Source organism: Dermacentor variabilis, chromosome 2 (genome assembly GCF_050947875.1).
Source record: "Dermacentor variabilis isolate Ectoservices chromosome 2, ASM5094787v1, whole genome shotgun sequence".
NCBI lineage: Eukaryota > Metazoa > Arthropoda > Arachnida > Ixodida > Ixodidae > Dermacentor > Dermacentor variabilis.
In genome coordinates this window covers 266,495,893-266,512,320 of record NC_134569.1, presented here as the reverse complement: position 1 = coordinate 266,512,320, position 16,428 = coordinate 266,495,893, and the positions used below count along the sequence as shown (strand labels likewise).

At 46.4% G+C, this 16,428-nt stretch overlaps 1 protein-coding gene across 1 annotated transcript in view; it reads left to right on the top strand.

The window, feature by feature from the left end:
- Window positions 1-16,428, top strand: part of LOC142573286 (FUN14 domain-containing protein 1-like) — a 180,359-nt gene that overhangs the window by 51,878 nt on the left and 112,053 nt on the right. Inside the window, exon 4 of the mRNA XM_075682923.1 lies at window positions 8,435-8,503. Coding sequence (XP_075539038.1) covers window positions 8,435-8,503 — 69 coding nt within the window. The remainder of the gene's footprint in view (window positions 1-8,434; window positions 8,504-16,428) is intronic.

Below are 16,428 nucleotides of genomic sequence, written 5' to 3'. Positions count from 1 at the left end.
GCTGCCAAACGAGACGATCGCGATCTTCACGGAGGAGATGGCCCGTCTTTTCCGGCACGCCGACCTGGAAATGTCAGAGGAGAAAAAAGTCCGCTTCCTGATGCGGGGCGTCAAGCAAGAACTTTTCGCAGGACTTATTCGTAACCTGCTGAAGACCGTAGCTGAGTTTTCTGCAGAGGCATCGACGATCGAGAAAACTCTGGAGATGCGCACCCGGCAATATAACCGCCAGGGACTCACGCCGCAGTACGCCATCCAAGTACTGGATTCCAGCGACCTTCAGGAAACCATCAGGGCCGTTGTGCGCGAAGAACTGCGCAAGGTCCTGCCTTCGTCACAGCCCCAAGTGGCTTCGATCGCTGACATCGTGAACGAAGAGGTGCACCGATCGCTTGGAGTTCCCGAGCTGCAACCACAATTACGTCAGCCCCAGCCAGAAGCGATGACGCCGCCGTTGCACGCCGTCAAGGTCCCCCTCCGCGACCACGCCAGGGCCCTGCAACGACGCAATTCCGTCGTCCGCCGCCGCCGCCGCCAGCACGCCCACCCGTCGCCCAGTGCACCTACATGAGGAAGACGGACATTTGGCGAGCCCCCGACCACCGCCCACTCTGCTATCACTGCGGAGAAGCCGGCTATGTGTATCGCCGATGCCCATACCAGGAGATGGGACTGCGAGGTTTCGCCGTCAACGCTCCGCGCCTGCAGCAAGGTGAACGCCCTCGCGATATCGCCGACTACCTCGCCGCTACTCAGTGGAGCTCTCGACGACCATCGATCGTTTGTCAGCACCAGGCCGCTACCTCTCGCCGCAGCGCCGACCATACACTGGTCCAGCCCAGGGCCAGTCAGGGAGCCCATATCTGGAAAACTAAAAGCAGCAACCGATGGAGGTGCGGTTGCTGTTCGTCGAACTGACGCAGATCCTCCTCCGCCGCCGACGAAGACGACAAAGAAACCATCTCGACGACCTAATGATGACACCAAAGTATGTGCCCACATGGGTCTCATCTTCAAAGTGATCTGCGATGTTTGCAGAATGTGCGTAGTGCCGATAGTTTCGTATATGCTGTGCTTTAAACGTTTCGTTCACATTGAAGCGACAGATGCATGGAGGTCAATTAGCTCACAGCATCTGCTGCGATTCCTAACTCCAGCGTTTTCATAGTTTCCGCTGTCATATAGTGAGATGTGTTCATGTTTACCTGTGCATGGGTGACACTGTGCTGATTAATTTAGTAAAAACACGTTGGCTGGCTAGCTGGTTTGAATTCAGGATAGAATGCATAAGTGCGACTGAACAAAAACAGAAAAAAGCAGACACACAAAGTGTGTCTGTCTCTGTGTCTTTTTTTGTCTACATTATCCTCATTGAGTCACGCTTACACATTCTATCATTGTTAATTTAGTTAGTAAGCGAATGTTTACAAGTTTCTATGGCTGATAAAACTGCTGTCCTTACTTCGTACAGCTATGTACTAATTTGCTATTGCAATCGGTGTTTCACCTTTCAGGCGGAACTGCAAATTTTTTATTACTGAGGGGTTTCAATGTCTTATTAAACCAAGGGGATGAGGACTGCTCAGTTACAGTGATGGTAGGAATATGGGCTTTTGTTAGTTCCTGCATTTTGGATTTAAAAATGAGCCAGTTTTCTTCAACAGACCAACAAGAAAACGTTTCAAGAAAGCAGTAACTGAACTGAGTTAACTTTTCATTGAATGTGACATAATCACCTCTGTCATAAAGCATTATAGTCTTTCTTATTTTGGGGAGATGTGCTATCTGAAATTGATAAATAGCATGAATTACAGTGTGATCACTAAGCCCAGGCAAAAATGTTAGCTCACAAAAGTTGTCAACATGCATGGTAAACAAGAGGTCGATTGAGCTGGACGATTGATTGACATGCCTTGTTGGGTTGGAGATGAGCTGAGATAAGCCAAGCGTAAGATACATGTAAAGAAATTCACTTGCTTCGTTAAGCTTCGATGTTAGTGCTATGTCAGACGATACTATTGTTGGAAAGTCGAAATCACCGAACAGAATGATTGGTGCGTTAGGAAAGGAATGCGCCAGAGTGTAAAGTGCCTCATGTAAGCATGCAACAAAGCTTGAATCGGCATCAGGAGGAACGTAAGAAGATCCTAATATTAAGGGTGGGTGAGAATTTCTAGTGCACACAAACAGTATTTCCAGTGGAGAGAAGATATAAATTTTGAAACAATGAAGGTTGTGGTTAGTGGCTATTAACAGCCCTCCTCCTCGCCTCACATCACGATCACAACAGAAGGTATCAAAGTCGGTTAAGGCAATCTGAATTTCGGTGTTGTCAAGGGTTGTGTTTCACCAAGCTTCCGTTAAAATGAGAATGTTGCTATCTGCGGTGGAAATAAAGTTAGAAACTGAATCGAGCTTTGGCAAAGTGCTTCTAATGTTGGTATATAAAATAGAAAGAGGATATTTTCTTTGTTGTTCTCCCGGATAAGCTTTTAGCTATGATGGTCGTTGGATTACTTTGTCCGTAGAGTGATCATATACATAGCCTGTTATGAGGAAGCTTACAATGTTTGCCTTGAGGTTTTGCAAATGCAACAAGTTTTTTGCGGGCGAGCCGAGTATTTGGTGAATAGACTCGTGATACACTGAGATCTGTAACTTTATAAGTTTACCCGAGTTTGCCAGAATGCACTCTTTTTAACTTTGAAGTGCGTGAACTTGACAGTTATAGGTCTTGTTTTGTTTACATCAAAAGAGCCAACCCTGTGTGTGCGTCACACAGGGTTGGCTCAACTGGCTGCAAATTAACACTAAGCTTGCTTTTCCACAGTTCAATCACCAAACTCTTGGCTTTGTTCCAAGTTTCTTCAGAGTTGTTGGTTATGCCATAAAATAGAACATCTGATCTGCGAGCATTATCTTTGTAGGCATCCAATCTTTATGAAAGTTGGGAAAACTTATCTGCGTTTTCGTTTGTGACAGCTTCAACATCATCTAACTTTTGTTTCAGTGCGGGAATGGACGAACAATGGACCAAGCAAGGTTTTATCCCACCTTAACCCTTTGAGGGTCGAATTATTTTGAAAAAAATCTTTCCCAGGTGGTCAAATTACTTTATTGCAGATCATGAATGTATGAAATGTACAAAGTTGGGAATAAATAGTGAAAAAAAATTAGGAACAGTATTTTGGTGTCGGCATCACTCAGAACTGCAAAATGTTCAGTGCTATTTCGGACTGTGGTACTCCTTGAAACACGGGTCTTCACACAGCGCCTTATCGCAGTCTGCACACCTAAAATGCGTGTCTGTTCTCCTCTCGGAGCGACAAGTTGTGTTGGCTCACACATGACATCTTCTCTGCCTTGGGCAGAGGTCTGAGGCACCCTCTCACGTAATCATGTTGTCGCAGAGAGCGAGAATACCTCGCGAGCGGCGATGATAAACAAGCTAAGAGCAATGCCAATCAAGATAGAAATCAACTTCCACAACCCTTGCAAGAGAGTGCCGACAAAGAGAAAAATCACGTTTTGCGGGCCTCCGTTGCGATCACGCGGTGAAACCAAAGCTGCAAAAGGGGTGTTGTCGCAGTCTGCGCGATGTGCTGAAGTTAGAAATCAGTTTTGTTTATCTCCACAAGTAGGTAGCGCAAATTTCAAATGCTTCTTGTAAGCCCTAAGAGGTGGCAACACCTCCCAGTGAGCACGCATCATCATTATGGCGCGAAATTTCAAACGGAGGGTCGAAACTGTACCCATACGCCAAAGACCTTGCGGGACAGAAAACTGCCGCCGTACATATATGTCAAAAACCTTCAAAGGGTCATTAGATACTGGAGGTGTTCACCTGGCTGCATGCATAGTTTTCTACTTCAAGTTACAAGGGTGATATATGAAGTCATCCATTCGTACATAGCGCGCACACACACAGCATGCATGAACACGCACAGTAACAACAAACAAAAGTGTCTTGTCGAGACCAGTGCTGCTTCAAGCTCGAATAAAGCAAGCTCCAATCTCAATATCACTTAACTTAAAGCAGATATTGGAGTAGCTCTTGAGGCTGCAAAGTTTCACACATTGCACTGGGGCAAATAATTTGTCAATTGAAGCTTGAACAAATAGTACAATTAACGTCAGATTTTTTGCACTCACTAGGGGCCGCGAAAACTTCTGAAAAATCGGGCAGTCCGAAAAAAATTAATGCACGCCTTTACGGTCCCCAAGGGCGCAAATCGCCACGGGCACATCGAAAATAGCTAAGAAGGCCTGCCAGCACATGTATTAGGCGTATTGGTGCTCGTACTGTGACAGGAGATGGCGGGTGCACGCGTGTATAGTTTAGGAGTACATATTTCGTCCTGGGAAAACTGCCCCTTCTCACTCTTGATATGCTTCACCATGTAAAACTTCTGTTTTGATGAGTCGAAGCTGACTTTCGTGAACTGGCGTTATGCAACGCGTCATGCTTTCTGAGCTTTGAAGCCGTCTGCGAGTATTACAAAGGCGGAGTCAGTGCTATTGCTGACAGCGGCAAACCGTTTCCATAAAAAGCACAGCACCGAACAGGAAGAAGCTTGGTAGCGAACGTTGAAGCAGGTAGGCTTAGCGTTTCCGCAGTGGTGGCTACGGCTGCCAGCAGATTTGCGTGCGAGAGTGCCTGTTTGACGCGGTGAAATAAAGATTGGTGGCTTCGATAACGCTGTTTCGGACATGCGGTCATGACAAAATGTTCGGAGAATTGGATGATGAAGGGTTTTTGCATCCTAAATTTGAGATGTTCTTATACACTGACACAGTGGGGTACGTGGCGGTGCTGCGAAGGCGTACGAATTACCGGGCATGCCCGAAAAATCGGGCATCTGGAACATTGGTCATTGACTGTTAGGCAATGTTTAGCTGAATGCAATGCAAACACAGGATCACACCTTGTAAGACCACTTTGCACGTGAAAGTCACTTTTAGCATGATTAGCATGAATACTACGAATGAGTCCATAATGTCACTTCGCATCACACCAGAGGGCATGCTGACAGCGGCATGCAATGGCACTTACTGGAGTTGCCCTGTCCGTTCTATAGAATGGTATAGACTCAGGCTATGTTCAATCCTGAACTTAAACTTACAGCTCAAACACCTAAGACAGACCACAAAAGGAAGATACGACACACACTGACGCTGACTAACAACTTCTTTATTTCTTCGTCGTCTATGCATATATAAACCCTAGGCCACTCAACCGCACCCAGGTGCACAGATTGCATTACTGAGATCTGCCAAATTATCACATTCGCAAACGTAGGAATTCAAATTCAAATGGGTGCAGGGATGTTAAATCACTTGGTACCAATCCAGCAGCAGTCTATCTCTACTACAATGCACTCTGTGCTGCAGTGGGTGAGCAACTGGCGAAACACAATGTTGTCGTGTCTTGGCGATTCCACAAATGACTCATAATCTAGTGGTTTACTGTGGCCAGCCAACAGCAACTACTAGACGGAGGAACATAGCTTCAAAGGACGTCTTGTTGGGCGAGTTGGTCACAATTCATTTTGGCTACTAGGCGCGAAAACACACACACGACACAAGGAAGGAGACGGGACAGAGCGCCTGTCCCATCTCCTTCCTTGTGTCGTGTGTGTTTTCGCGCCTAGTAGCCAAGATAGACGGAGGAATATGCTGGCAAAGGGTGTCATCCACCTAGTTGACAAGTAGTGTCGCATAAAAATTTTGACTTTCTTAGGAAAGAAATACCATTAGCACATTCGGGAAGAACAATAGGAAGCAAACTTAGAACTGAGGTTACACAGCACGAAAAAGACGAGGACACAAGGAAAAAAATACCACAGACAAGCGCTGTTTGTTTCCTTGTGTGCTCGTCTTTTTTGCGCTGTTTAACCTCAGTTCTAAGTATGAACCAACTAGCCCTCATCAAGATCTTACTAATAGGAAGCAAGGGTAGAACATAGCAAGCATGACAATTGGTGCCAGTAGGAGCTTAAATCTTTCACTACCGCAAGCACCCTCTGGGCAGTGTTGGCATGCTAATGATGCTTTTGAGACCTTCCACGCTGCTCACTTGCAGACGCATTGCTCCATATGATATATTGTAGGAAAATTAAACTTTTGTTTCTTCTGGAGTTCATTTTTCCCTGCCTGGTAGCGGTTTTTCAACTGGCTCTGAACATGTGCGCACTCGTCGGAGTTTAAAGCAAAATGAGCATGCGCTATAACGTAGCAGCTCTCACCACTGCACTGTGTCACTGACTGATTTTATTGACGGCTCGAGGAGTAGCCAGTCATAGCATGCTGCCTTTTCATTCGACTTTGATTGTGAGAGTGACAATGATAGAAATCAAACTGCAACTTGAGTATGCACCACTAGTTCGTGCTCCTCTACCAACTGAAGCCAGTCAGCACTAGCCAGCTAATATGTAGATGTACAGAAACAGCCAGAAATGTTACGACAGCAGAACAAAGTAGAAAAAAAGTGTTTACTCTAATACTTGCAATGTTCCCTTATGTTTCACGTACAGGAACTGCTTTGCTGCATGGCCCGCCCGAACTGTAGGGCTTACAGTTAAATTTTTGTAGCACACATGGATAATGAGTAAAAATTTTGATTTCTTTGCAGATTGTGGCTATTGGATAGTGAAACATTTTTTAATACTTCAAACATGTTTAGCTATATTTTCTGTTGAGGTACAAGCCAATCATTTCAAGTTTTGTTAAACTTTTTTCTACAATCTTGTTTTGGCAATTCAAATTTTTAATGTATTTGTATTATTTTTTCCTTATACATAATTTATTTTTATAAACTCATGTTGACTAATGTTGCTACAATATTATATATGTGTTCATTATAAATACTATACAACGAGGTTTCTTGTCATTCACAATGTTGTGGAACGCTAGGTATATAAAGGCACTGCAAGGGCTGTCTGTAGCACAGGCTCGCTCGCGATCGCGATATGGTCCTTCGTCTTCCTCTTCAGTTGGCACATGCATAAGGGTGCGTCTGCTTCATTACAATGCCCCAGGAGCGAAACGTAGCCATCCTGGTGACTAAGGGCGCTGAAAAGATGAGCGGGTCGTAATATGGTTTCAGGCGGTTGACATGTACTGTCCCTCGCCCGCGACGACGCAGGTCTGGTGACACTGTGAGCAGCTTGACGATGTAGTTGATCAGTGAAGTGGCCTCGATGATATGGTATGGACCGTGATCACACGCCAGGAGTTTGGAAGAAAGGCCAGGAATGCAGGCTGGTATCCAAAGGCACACAAGCGAACCAGGAGCAAAGTTGTGCGGTGGTTGATGAGTACGGTCATGTCTTGTCTTTTGACGTTCTTGAGTTCTTGAATGTCAGCTTGCCAGCTGATGGCAATCTTCAGCATATTTGGCGACTTCAGAAAGCGGAGTATACTCTGTAGCATCAGGTTGGTACAGCAGTATGGTGTCCAAAGGACATGAAGGCTCACGACCATACACAAGGAAAAAGGGGAAAAGCCGGCGGTCGCTTGCATCGCGGTGTTGTATGCGAACGTAACAAAGGGGAGTATGGTGTCCCAGTTGGAGTGGTCAGATGAAATGTACATCCGCAACAGGTCACCATGTGTGCGATTGAACCGCTTGGTCAGACCGTTGGTTTGAGGAGGGTACGCAGTCGATTTCTGGTGAATTATCCTGCACTCGGCAAGGAGGGGTCGGATGCCCTCCGACAGGAAGACACGGCCCCTATCAGTCAGTAGTTCTCCGGGAGCACCGTGGCAAAGAACAATATTGCGAAAAATAAAAAAACCAATGTCACGGGCGGTCGCTGCTGGCAGAGTTGCAGTCTCAGCATAGCGAGTAAGGTGATCTACGCCGACAATAATCCACCGATTTCCATGCCCGCTGCATGGAAGTGGGCTGCAATGGTCCTGTGAAACGCTGGGTAGGTGTCTTGTCTTGTTGGCATGTAGCACACGACTGAATGTACTTTTGCACAAAATTATACATGCTTTGCCTATAATAGCGCTGACGCAACCTTGCGTAAGTTTTCAGGACACCGACATGAGCGCTTAGGGGATCGGCATGAAAAGATGTGCAGACGTCAGAGCGCATATGACGACGTATAGCAAGAAGCCATTTCTGACCATCAGGCATGTAGGTGTGGCGATATAGAATGTTGTTCCGCACGGAAAAGTGGGTTGCTTGGTGACGCAGTGCTCGTGTTGAAGGGACATCAGACGGAGCAGCATGGTAGTCAAGTAACATTACAAGTGTTGGGTCCTTGTGCTGCTCTGTGAGCGTGTCGGTGATGGTCAACGGTGAGAGGGTGGACGAGGAAGCTGACAAAGACGCCAAATCAGGCGTCAGTGGGGAGCGGGAGAGTGCATCAGCGTTGGAGTGATTGCAAACGGAGTGGTACACAACGCGTATGTCATACTCTTGCAGGTGAAGCGCCCAATGTCCCAGGCATCCCGACGGGTCTTTCAAGGAAGAAAGCCAACAAAGGGCATGGTGGTCAGTAACTGCGGTGAAAGAACAGCCGTAAAGTTATGGGCGAAACTTGCTTAGTGCCCAGATGATCGCTAGGCGCTCCTTTTCTGTGACTGAGTAATTTAATTCTGCTTTCTTTTGAGTACGGTTCACATAAGCAACGATGTATTCAGCATAGCCAGCTTTACGTTGTGCTAAGACTGCACCAAGGCCAACTCCGCTGGTGTCAGTATGAACATCCGTGAGAGCATCAGGGTTGTCGTGGCAAAGAATCGGTGGTGAGGTCAACAAGTGGTGCAACTGCTGAAATGCTGCATCACATTCAGGTGACCACACTGCTATGCCATTACTGGCAGAAAGTAAACTTGTCAAGGCCGCTATGATGGATGCGAAAGTGTGTACAAAGTGACGAAAATAGGAACATCAGCCAATAAAACTTCTGAGGGTTTCGATAGACATGGGCGTTGGGAAGTCTGCACCGGCATGGAGCGTGTCTAGGTCCAGAAGGTCTTTTGAGATAACGTGACCCAGGATGGTTAGCTTGCTTGCAGCAAAACGGCACTTTTTGAGGTTAAGCTGTTGGACAGCAGATGCGAGACAGGTCAGAATGTCATGTAGGTGAGCGAGGTGTGTCGGAAAATCGGTTGAGAAGACGACGATGTCATCAAGGTAACATAAACAGGTCTTCCATTAGTGTCCCCTGAAAGATGGTGTAGATCATACACTCAAAAGTAGCAGGAGAGTTCCACAAACTGAAGGGCATTATGTTAAACTTGTAGAGGCCATCGAGTGTAACGAACGCGGTTTTTGGATGGTCAGGTTCGGCCATTGGAACTTGCCAGTACCCGAAGCGCAGATCCAAGGAACTGAAATATTTTGCGCCTTGTAAACAGTCGAGAGTGTCATCGATCTGAGGCAGTGGATGAACGTCTTTTCTTATCTTGTTTAGGCGTCTGTAGTCGACACAAAACCGAATAGAGCCACCTTTCTTTCTTACCAATATGATAGGTGTAGACCAAGGATTTTGAGAGGGATGGATGACTATGTTTGAGCATGTCGTCCACTTGCTCCGTGATGATTCGGCGCTCTTCGGCGGAGACACGATATGGGCGCTGTCACTAGGGACAGTGGAAACCGGTGTTGATGGTGTGAGAAACACCAGTGACATGGCCCAATGACGTCTGATGACAGCCGAAAGAAGAGAGAAACTTGTGAAGGAGAGCGAGAAGTTGGTGGCAATGAGATGAGGAAAGAGCGTGGTCGGTGGCGTCAAAATCCACTGAAGGTGGCGAGCCCGAGACCAAAGCCATGGCGTCAACGTAACGGAGAGAGTCGGTAGGAACATCGAGGTTGTCAACCTAGTCGACCACCTGGAAGTATCCTATGGTCTCTCCACGCAGTAGGCTGATCGGGTACTGGTAGTAGTTGGTGAACCAGCATCACAGTTAACCCAGATGTTATAGTGAGCACGGCAAACCGAAGAACAATGCCCTTGCGCTGAGCAAACACATCAGACGGCGTAAACACCACAGTGGCGTCAGATGCGGCATCAGACGACAGGACAACAGCCATCGACGACTCGGGGGGTATGTTTGTGTCGGCATCGACAGTGAGCTTGTCCACAAAGTGAGGAGAGCTGGTCAGCAGTGATTCACATAGTGGTAAAAGCAACACTTCTGCACGCGAACAGTCAGTGACAGCATGATGATGTGACAGGAAATCCCAACCAAGGATGGGGTCGTGAGAGCATGACGGTAGCACGAAACACTTGATTATGTACAGCCCGTGTCGTTGATGGTGACACTGGCTATGCATACAGCTGAAGGGTGAATTTGCTGCGCACTGGCAGTGGCGAGCACCAGGCCAGAGAGAGCTGTAGTTACTTTTCGTAGTTTGTGACAAAGGTTCTCGTGCATGATGAAAACGGCTGCTCCGGTATTGACTAGTGCCACTGCAGGTACTCCCTCTGCAAAAATCGTAATAACATTTTGCGGCGAAGATTGAGGTGCTGAGAACATCGATGTATTTGTAGTTCTTGCCTCAGGAACTGCACCAGTCAGTTTCCCTTTTCAGTGGGAGCTTGATGACGCAGGGGCCAAATCGTACGCTGATGAGGGGAAGGGGAACGCCGAGTTTCCGACCGGCGATCAGTCTGAAGACGTCGCGGTGAAAATGGAGGCATGGAGGCGTATTGTGGCGTGTATCTGGGCACGTCAAAGGTGGTATGCATAGTTGGGGCATGCCACATGGCCAACAATGCTGCAGGCAAGCAGATAGGCCGATTGTCTTGGCCGGTGGGGCAAAAGAACTGTGGTGAGAGTTGGGCAACTGGAAATGAAGTCGGATGCATGGGCAATGAAAATGAAGCTGTCGGTGCTGGTTGCCGTGCAACCACGGCTGCATAACTGAGCAGCAGTGACGTAGGGTGAGTGGCAAAGTCGGTATGGGACAGTGGCACACTCATAGGATTGGGTGGGGGTTTGTAGGAGCTGCAGGAAGCGCTTCAGATATCTTGAGTCCGGATCGCATACTGCAGCGTTGGATATGGTACGTCCTTCATCTTCCTCTTCAGTCGGAACATACACAGGGGCGTGTATGCTTCATTACAACTATAATATGGCAATAATATTTGTATATATATATATATATATATATATATATATATATTGAAATACCACGGTTGAGACGACGCTTTATTCCAAGAAGGAAAAATGGCGCCGACGCAAAAACGAACACGAGCCGATGATTGATGATGACTTTGTACAGATGAAGATGAAGTCCGCATAAATGCTTACACCAATTTCCCCCGTGGACGGAAGCGGCCAGCCTGGCCGCACATTAGACAGTGGAACGGATATGAAAGGGCTTCAGGCGAGAAACATGCACGATCTCTGTTCCGCGGCAGCGTCGGTCGGTTGGGGCCTCAACAGGTGTAACGCGATAGTTCACCGGCGAGGTCTGCTCGATGACTTTGTAGGGGCCAAGATATCGAGACTCAAGCTTCGCACATAAATTGGGTGTTCGCGCAGGGGTCCATAGGAGCACATCGTCACCAGGGCGGTAGGAAACGGCGCGATGAGAGGCATCGTACCGATGTTTGCGATCGTCTTGGCTGGCTGCAGTGTTCATACGGGCGCGACGACGACATTGGGCAAGACGAGACACAAACTGGTCGCAAATGAATGGTGAAGCGTTGACGGGGCCAGAGAAGAAAGAAACGTCGAGTGATGAGGTTGGATGGCGGCCGTATACTAAGAAAAACGGAGAGTATCCGGTGGTCCGTTGAACACACGTGTTGTACGCAAATGTTACAAATGGGAGAATCGCATCCCAGTTACGATGATCAGGTTGAATATACATGGATAGCATGTCACACAGCGTGCGATGAAATTGCTCTGTTAGGCTTTTGGTTTGAGGGTGGTAGCTAGACGTTGTCTTGTGCACGGTGTTGGACGCTTGCAGAACTTGATTAAGAGTGCTTGAAAGAAATGTCTTGCCTCGGTCGCTCAAAAGAACGTGAGGCACCCCATGATGTAAGTAGACAGCCTGCAAGAAGAAGGCCGCTACTTCTGAGGCAGCTCCTGAGCGTATTGAGGCTGTTTCAGCGTACCGGGTCAAATGGTCAACAGCAGTGACGATCCATCGGTTGTTGTCTGGAGTAGGAGGGAGTGGCCCGAAAAGGTCAATGCCGATGACAGAGAAGGGTTGTGCTGGACAAGGAAGTGGTTGTAGGGTCCCGACCGGAGCAGTAGTAGGTCGCTTACGGTGTTGGCAAAGCGTGCACGAGGCAACATATCTAGCTATGCTCGTGGAAAGGCCTGGCCAATAGAATCGGCTGCGGATGCGCTCGTGTGTTTTGTTGTAACCCAAGTGGCCTGAGGTCGGGTCATCGTGTGAGGCCTGCAGAACTGCAGCGCGAAGAGAGCGCGGTAGAACGGGAGGAGTATCGTCAGAAGTGCGGTAAATGCGAGGAGGTGTTTGATCAAAAATATATATATATTTTTGGCAATTTATATTTAGACAATAATCTCGTTAATCAGAGTTGTAAGCATGTTCATTCTGCTTTGCTTTCCTGTATTGCACTAAATTTTGAGTGCAATAGTTTCTTCAGAAAAGAAAAATCTGGTGTAACATACAAAAGACTGCCATTTTCGCCATATTATGGAAAGACTTAACCTAGGTTGTGGGTTTGGCTCTCACTGGTGACAGCTACCTTTATTCTCCACAAAGAAAGCAAAAAGATGCCTATAAAGAAAAGTCTCAGGTAGGGAGACACAATCCAATGCTATTCACTGCATTCTTGGAATAAGTATCAAGCTATTAAACTGGGAAGGCTTAGGAGTGAGGATCGACAGCGAATATTTTAGCAACCTTTGCTTTGCAGATGACATTGTCCTGTTCAATAACACTGGGGACAAATTGTAACAAATTATTGAGAACCTTAACAGAGAAAGTGTAAGAGTGGGGTTGAAGATTAATATGCAGAAGACAAAGATAATGCTCAATAGCCTCTGCAGCAGAATTGATAGTTTGACGAGCTGGTAAGGATTCGTGGTGACATCTTCAGCACGCACAATAGACAAAGATGTAGGGAAGGTGAACACATGAGTGCTGGCAATAGCCTGGCAAGAGAGCAAGAGTTAGGATTGCCACTCAGTTTCTATAGTCTGTGAAGGAGTATACTTCATCATCATCATCATCATCAGCCTGGTTACGCCCACTGCAGGGCAAAGGCCTCTCCCATACTTCTCCAACAACCCAGGTCATGTACTAATTGTGGCCATGTTGTCTCTGCAAACTTTTTAATCTCATCCGCCCACCTAACTTTCTGCCGCCCCCTGCTACGCTTCCCTTCCCTTGGGATCCAGTCCGTAACCCTTAATGACCATCGGTTATCTTCCCTCCTCATTACATGTCCTGCCCATGCCCATTTCTTTTTCTTGATTTCAACTAAGATGTCATTAACTCGCGTTTGTTCCCTCACCCAATCTGCCCTTATCCCTTATCGTCACACCCATCATTCTTCTTTCCATAGCTCGTTGCGTCGTCATCAATTTAAGTACTAGAGCCCCTTTCGTAAGCCTCCAGTTTTCTGCCCCGTACGTGAGTACTGGTAAGACACAGCTGGTTATGTACTTACCTCTTGAGGGATAATGGCAACCTGCTGTTCATGATCTGACAATGCCTGCCAAACGCACCCCAGCCCATTATTATTCTTCTGATTATTTCCGTCTCGTGATCCGGATCCGCGGCCACTACCCGTCCAAAGTAGATGTATTCCCTTACCACTTCTAGTGCCTCGCTACCTATTGTAAATTGCTGTTGTCTTCCGAGACTGTTAAACATTACTTTAGTTTTCTGCAAATTAACATTTAGACCCACTCTTCTGCTTTGCCTCTCCAGGTGAGTGAGCATGCATTGCAATTGGTCCCCTGAGTTACTAAGCAAGGCAATATCATCAGTGAATCACAAGTTACTAAGGCATTCTCCATTAACTCTTATCCCCAATTCTTCCCAATCCAGGTCTCTGAATACCTCCTGTAAACACACTGTGAATAGCATTGGAGAGATCGTATCTCCTAGCCTGACGCCTTTCTTTATTGGGATTTTGTTGCTTTCTTTATGGAGGACTTCGGTGGCTGTGGAGCCGCTGTAGATATCTTTCAGTATTTTTACATACGGCTCGTCTACACCCTGATTCCGTAATGCCTCCACGACTGGTGAGGTTTCGACTGAATCAAACGCTTTCTTGTAATCAATGAAAGCTATATATAAGGGTTGTTTATATTCCGGACATTTCTCTATCACCTGATTGATAATGTGAATATGGTTTATTTTTGAGTAGCCTTTATGGAATCCTGCCCGGTCCTTTGGTTGACAGAAGTCTAAGGTGTTCCTGATTCTATTTGCGATTGCTTTAGTAAATACTTTTTAGGCAATGGACAGTAAGCTGATCGGTCTATAAATTTTCAAGTCTTTGGCGTCCCCTTTCTTGTGGATTAGGATTATGTTAGCGTTCTTCCAAGATTCCGGTATGCTCAAGGTCATGAGGCATTGCATATACAGGGTGGCCAGTTTTTCTAGAACAATCTGCCCACCATGCTTCAACAAATTTGCTGTTACCTGATCCTCCCCAGCTGCCTTCCCCATTTGCATAGCTCCCAAGGCTTTCTTTAGTTCTTCCGGCGTTACTTGTGGGATTTCAAATTCCTCTAGAATATTCTCTCTTCCATTATTATTGTGGGTGCCACTGGTCTCTAGAACTCCTCAGCGGAAGGAGTATGCTTACCTAGGTAAATTACTCTCGGGGCCCTGATCGTGAGAAGGACATATACAGTAGAATAAAAATGGGTTGGGTGCATATGGTAGGCATTACCAGATCCTATCTGGAAGCTTACCACTATCATTGAAAAGAAAGGTGTACAATCAATGCATTCTACCGGTGCTAACATATGGAGCAGAGACTTAGAGGTTGATAAAGAGGCGAGACAACAAGTTAGGGATCGTGCAAAGAGTGATGGAATGAAGAATGTTAGGTATAATGTTTAGAGACAGGAAGAGAGCGGTGTGGATCAGAGAGAAAATGGGGATAGCCAATGTTGCAACTGATATTAAGAGAAAAAATGGAGCTGGGCAGGCCATGTAATGTGTACCAGTGGGCTATTAGAGTTACAGAATGGGTGCCAAGTGAAAGGAAGTGCAGTCGAGGACAGCAGAAAACTAGGTGAGGTGATGGAATTAGGAAATTCGCAGGCACAAGTTGGAATTAGTTGGCGCAGGACAAGGGTAATCGGTGATTGCAGGGACATAAAATAGGCTGATGATGATTATTATTATATTAAGGATGTGATGCTTACTACACATGTAGCTCACATTCATGAAATAGTTCATTTCAATAAAAAATATATAGTTTCGTCTATTCTTTCCCTGGCTTAATTGTCTTTTGGCTTCATATTGTGTCACAGGAGATAGAGAAATCGGCACTCCCACTTCTGTACTTAATTGCACCAAGCGAGATTTCCTGCGCCATCCTGACAAAAAAGAACATGATTTGGTGCCGAAGTGTGCCAAAATTAGTGACTGCACATTACGTGTATGGCCGCAGTTGTCTGCAGACATGCATAGCGCGAATGATCAAAGCGGCTTCATAAATTGAACTTCGTGTTATCTATACATTGCAGACCGATAATTTGGGTTCGACGGGGAGCGTCTAAAGATAAAAAAAATCGGGAGTTGGTAATATCCAAATTCGCGAGAAAACAAATGGCTTTTTTTTCATGAGTGGCTAAAAAAGTGCCATAGTCTCAGATTATTACTTTCGGGTATATGCTCAGTTTTGCAGGATTTTGCGTCACTAACATCAGACGCATCCGCATTCTTGGCACTGGGCCACGAGCACGATTGTCTGCCGAGGTATCCGGCTCTAGTCGCGTGAAATGTCACGAAAGTGAAAGTATCCCCCAAAATGGATCATCCAAAAATAAAGCAGAAGTTTGTCAGTGCATTCCTGAGTGCCTATACACTTGCCTACGATCTGGTCAATCCGTTTGTCATGCTGTCGGCACAGATAAACGAAAGTACAATCTTCGACCTTTGGCAACATAATAGGACCATGATTTTGTAGACATTTCTTTTCTTGTGTCATTCCTTCTTGCACTTCATCAGTGGTAAGAGCACTGCTCCACCTATGTTGTTAATGGTATCAGCTGGCCATGAATGGTGGATGATAAGGCCGGGTTATAGAATCGAGCGGAATGCATCGCTGCAAAATCGTGGCCCAGAAGTTGATCGTGCTATCATAGCTGATTGACTGCAGGTTTTAAAGTGACGCTTTCTTTCCAAACCTCCCTACTCTTGCTGACCATGGCTGCCACCAGCTGCAGCTGTTCATGCATTCTAGCTGAATGGCTTAGGCTGTGGGATGGCAACGCCACCTAGGAGCGATGGAT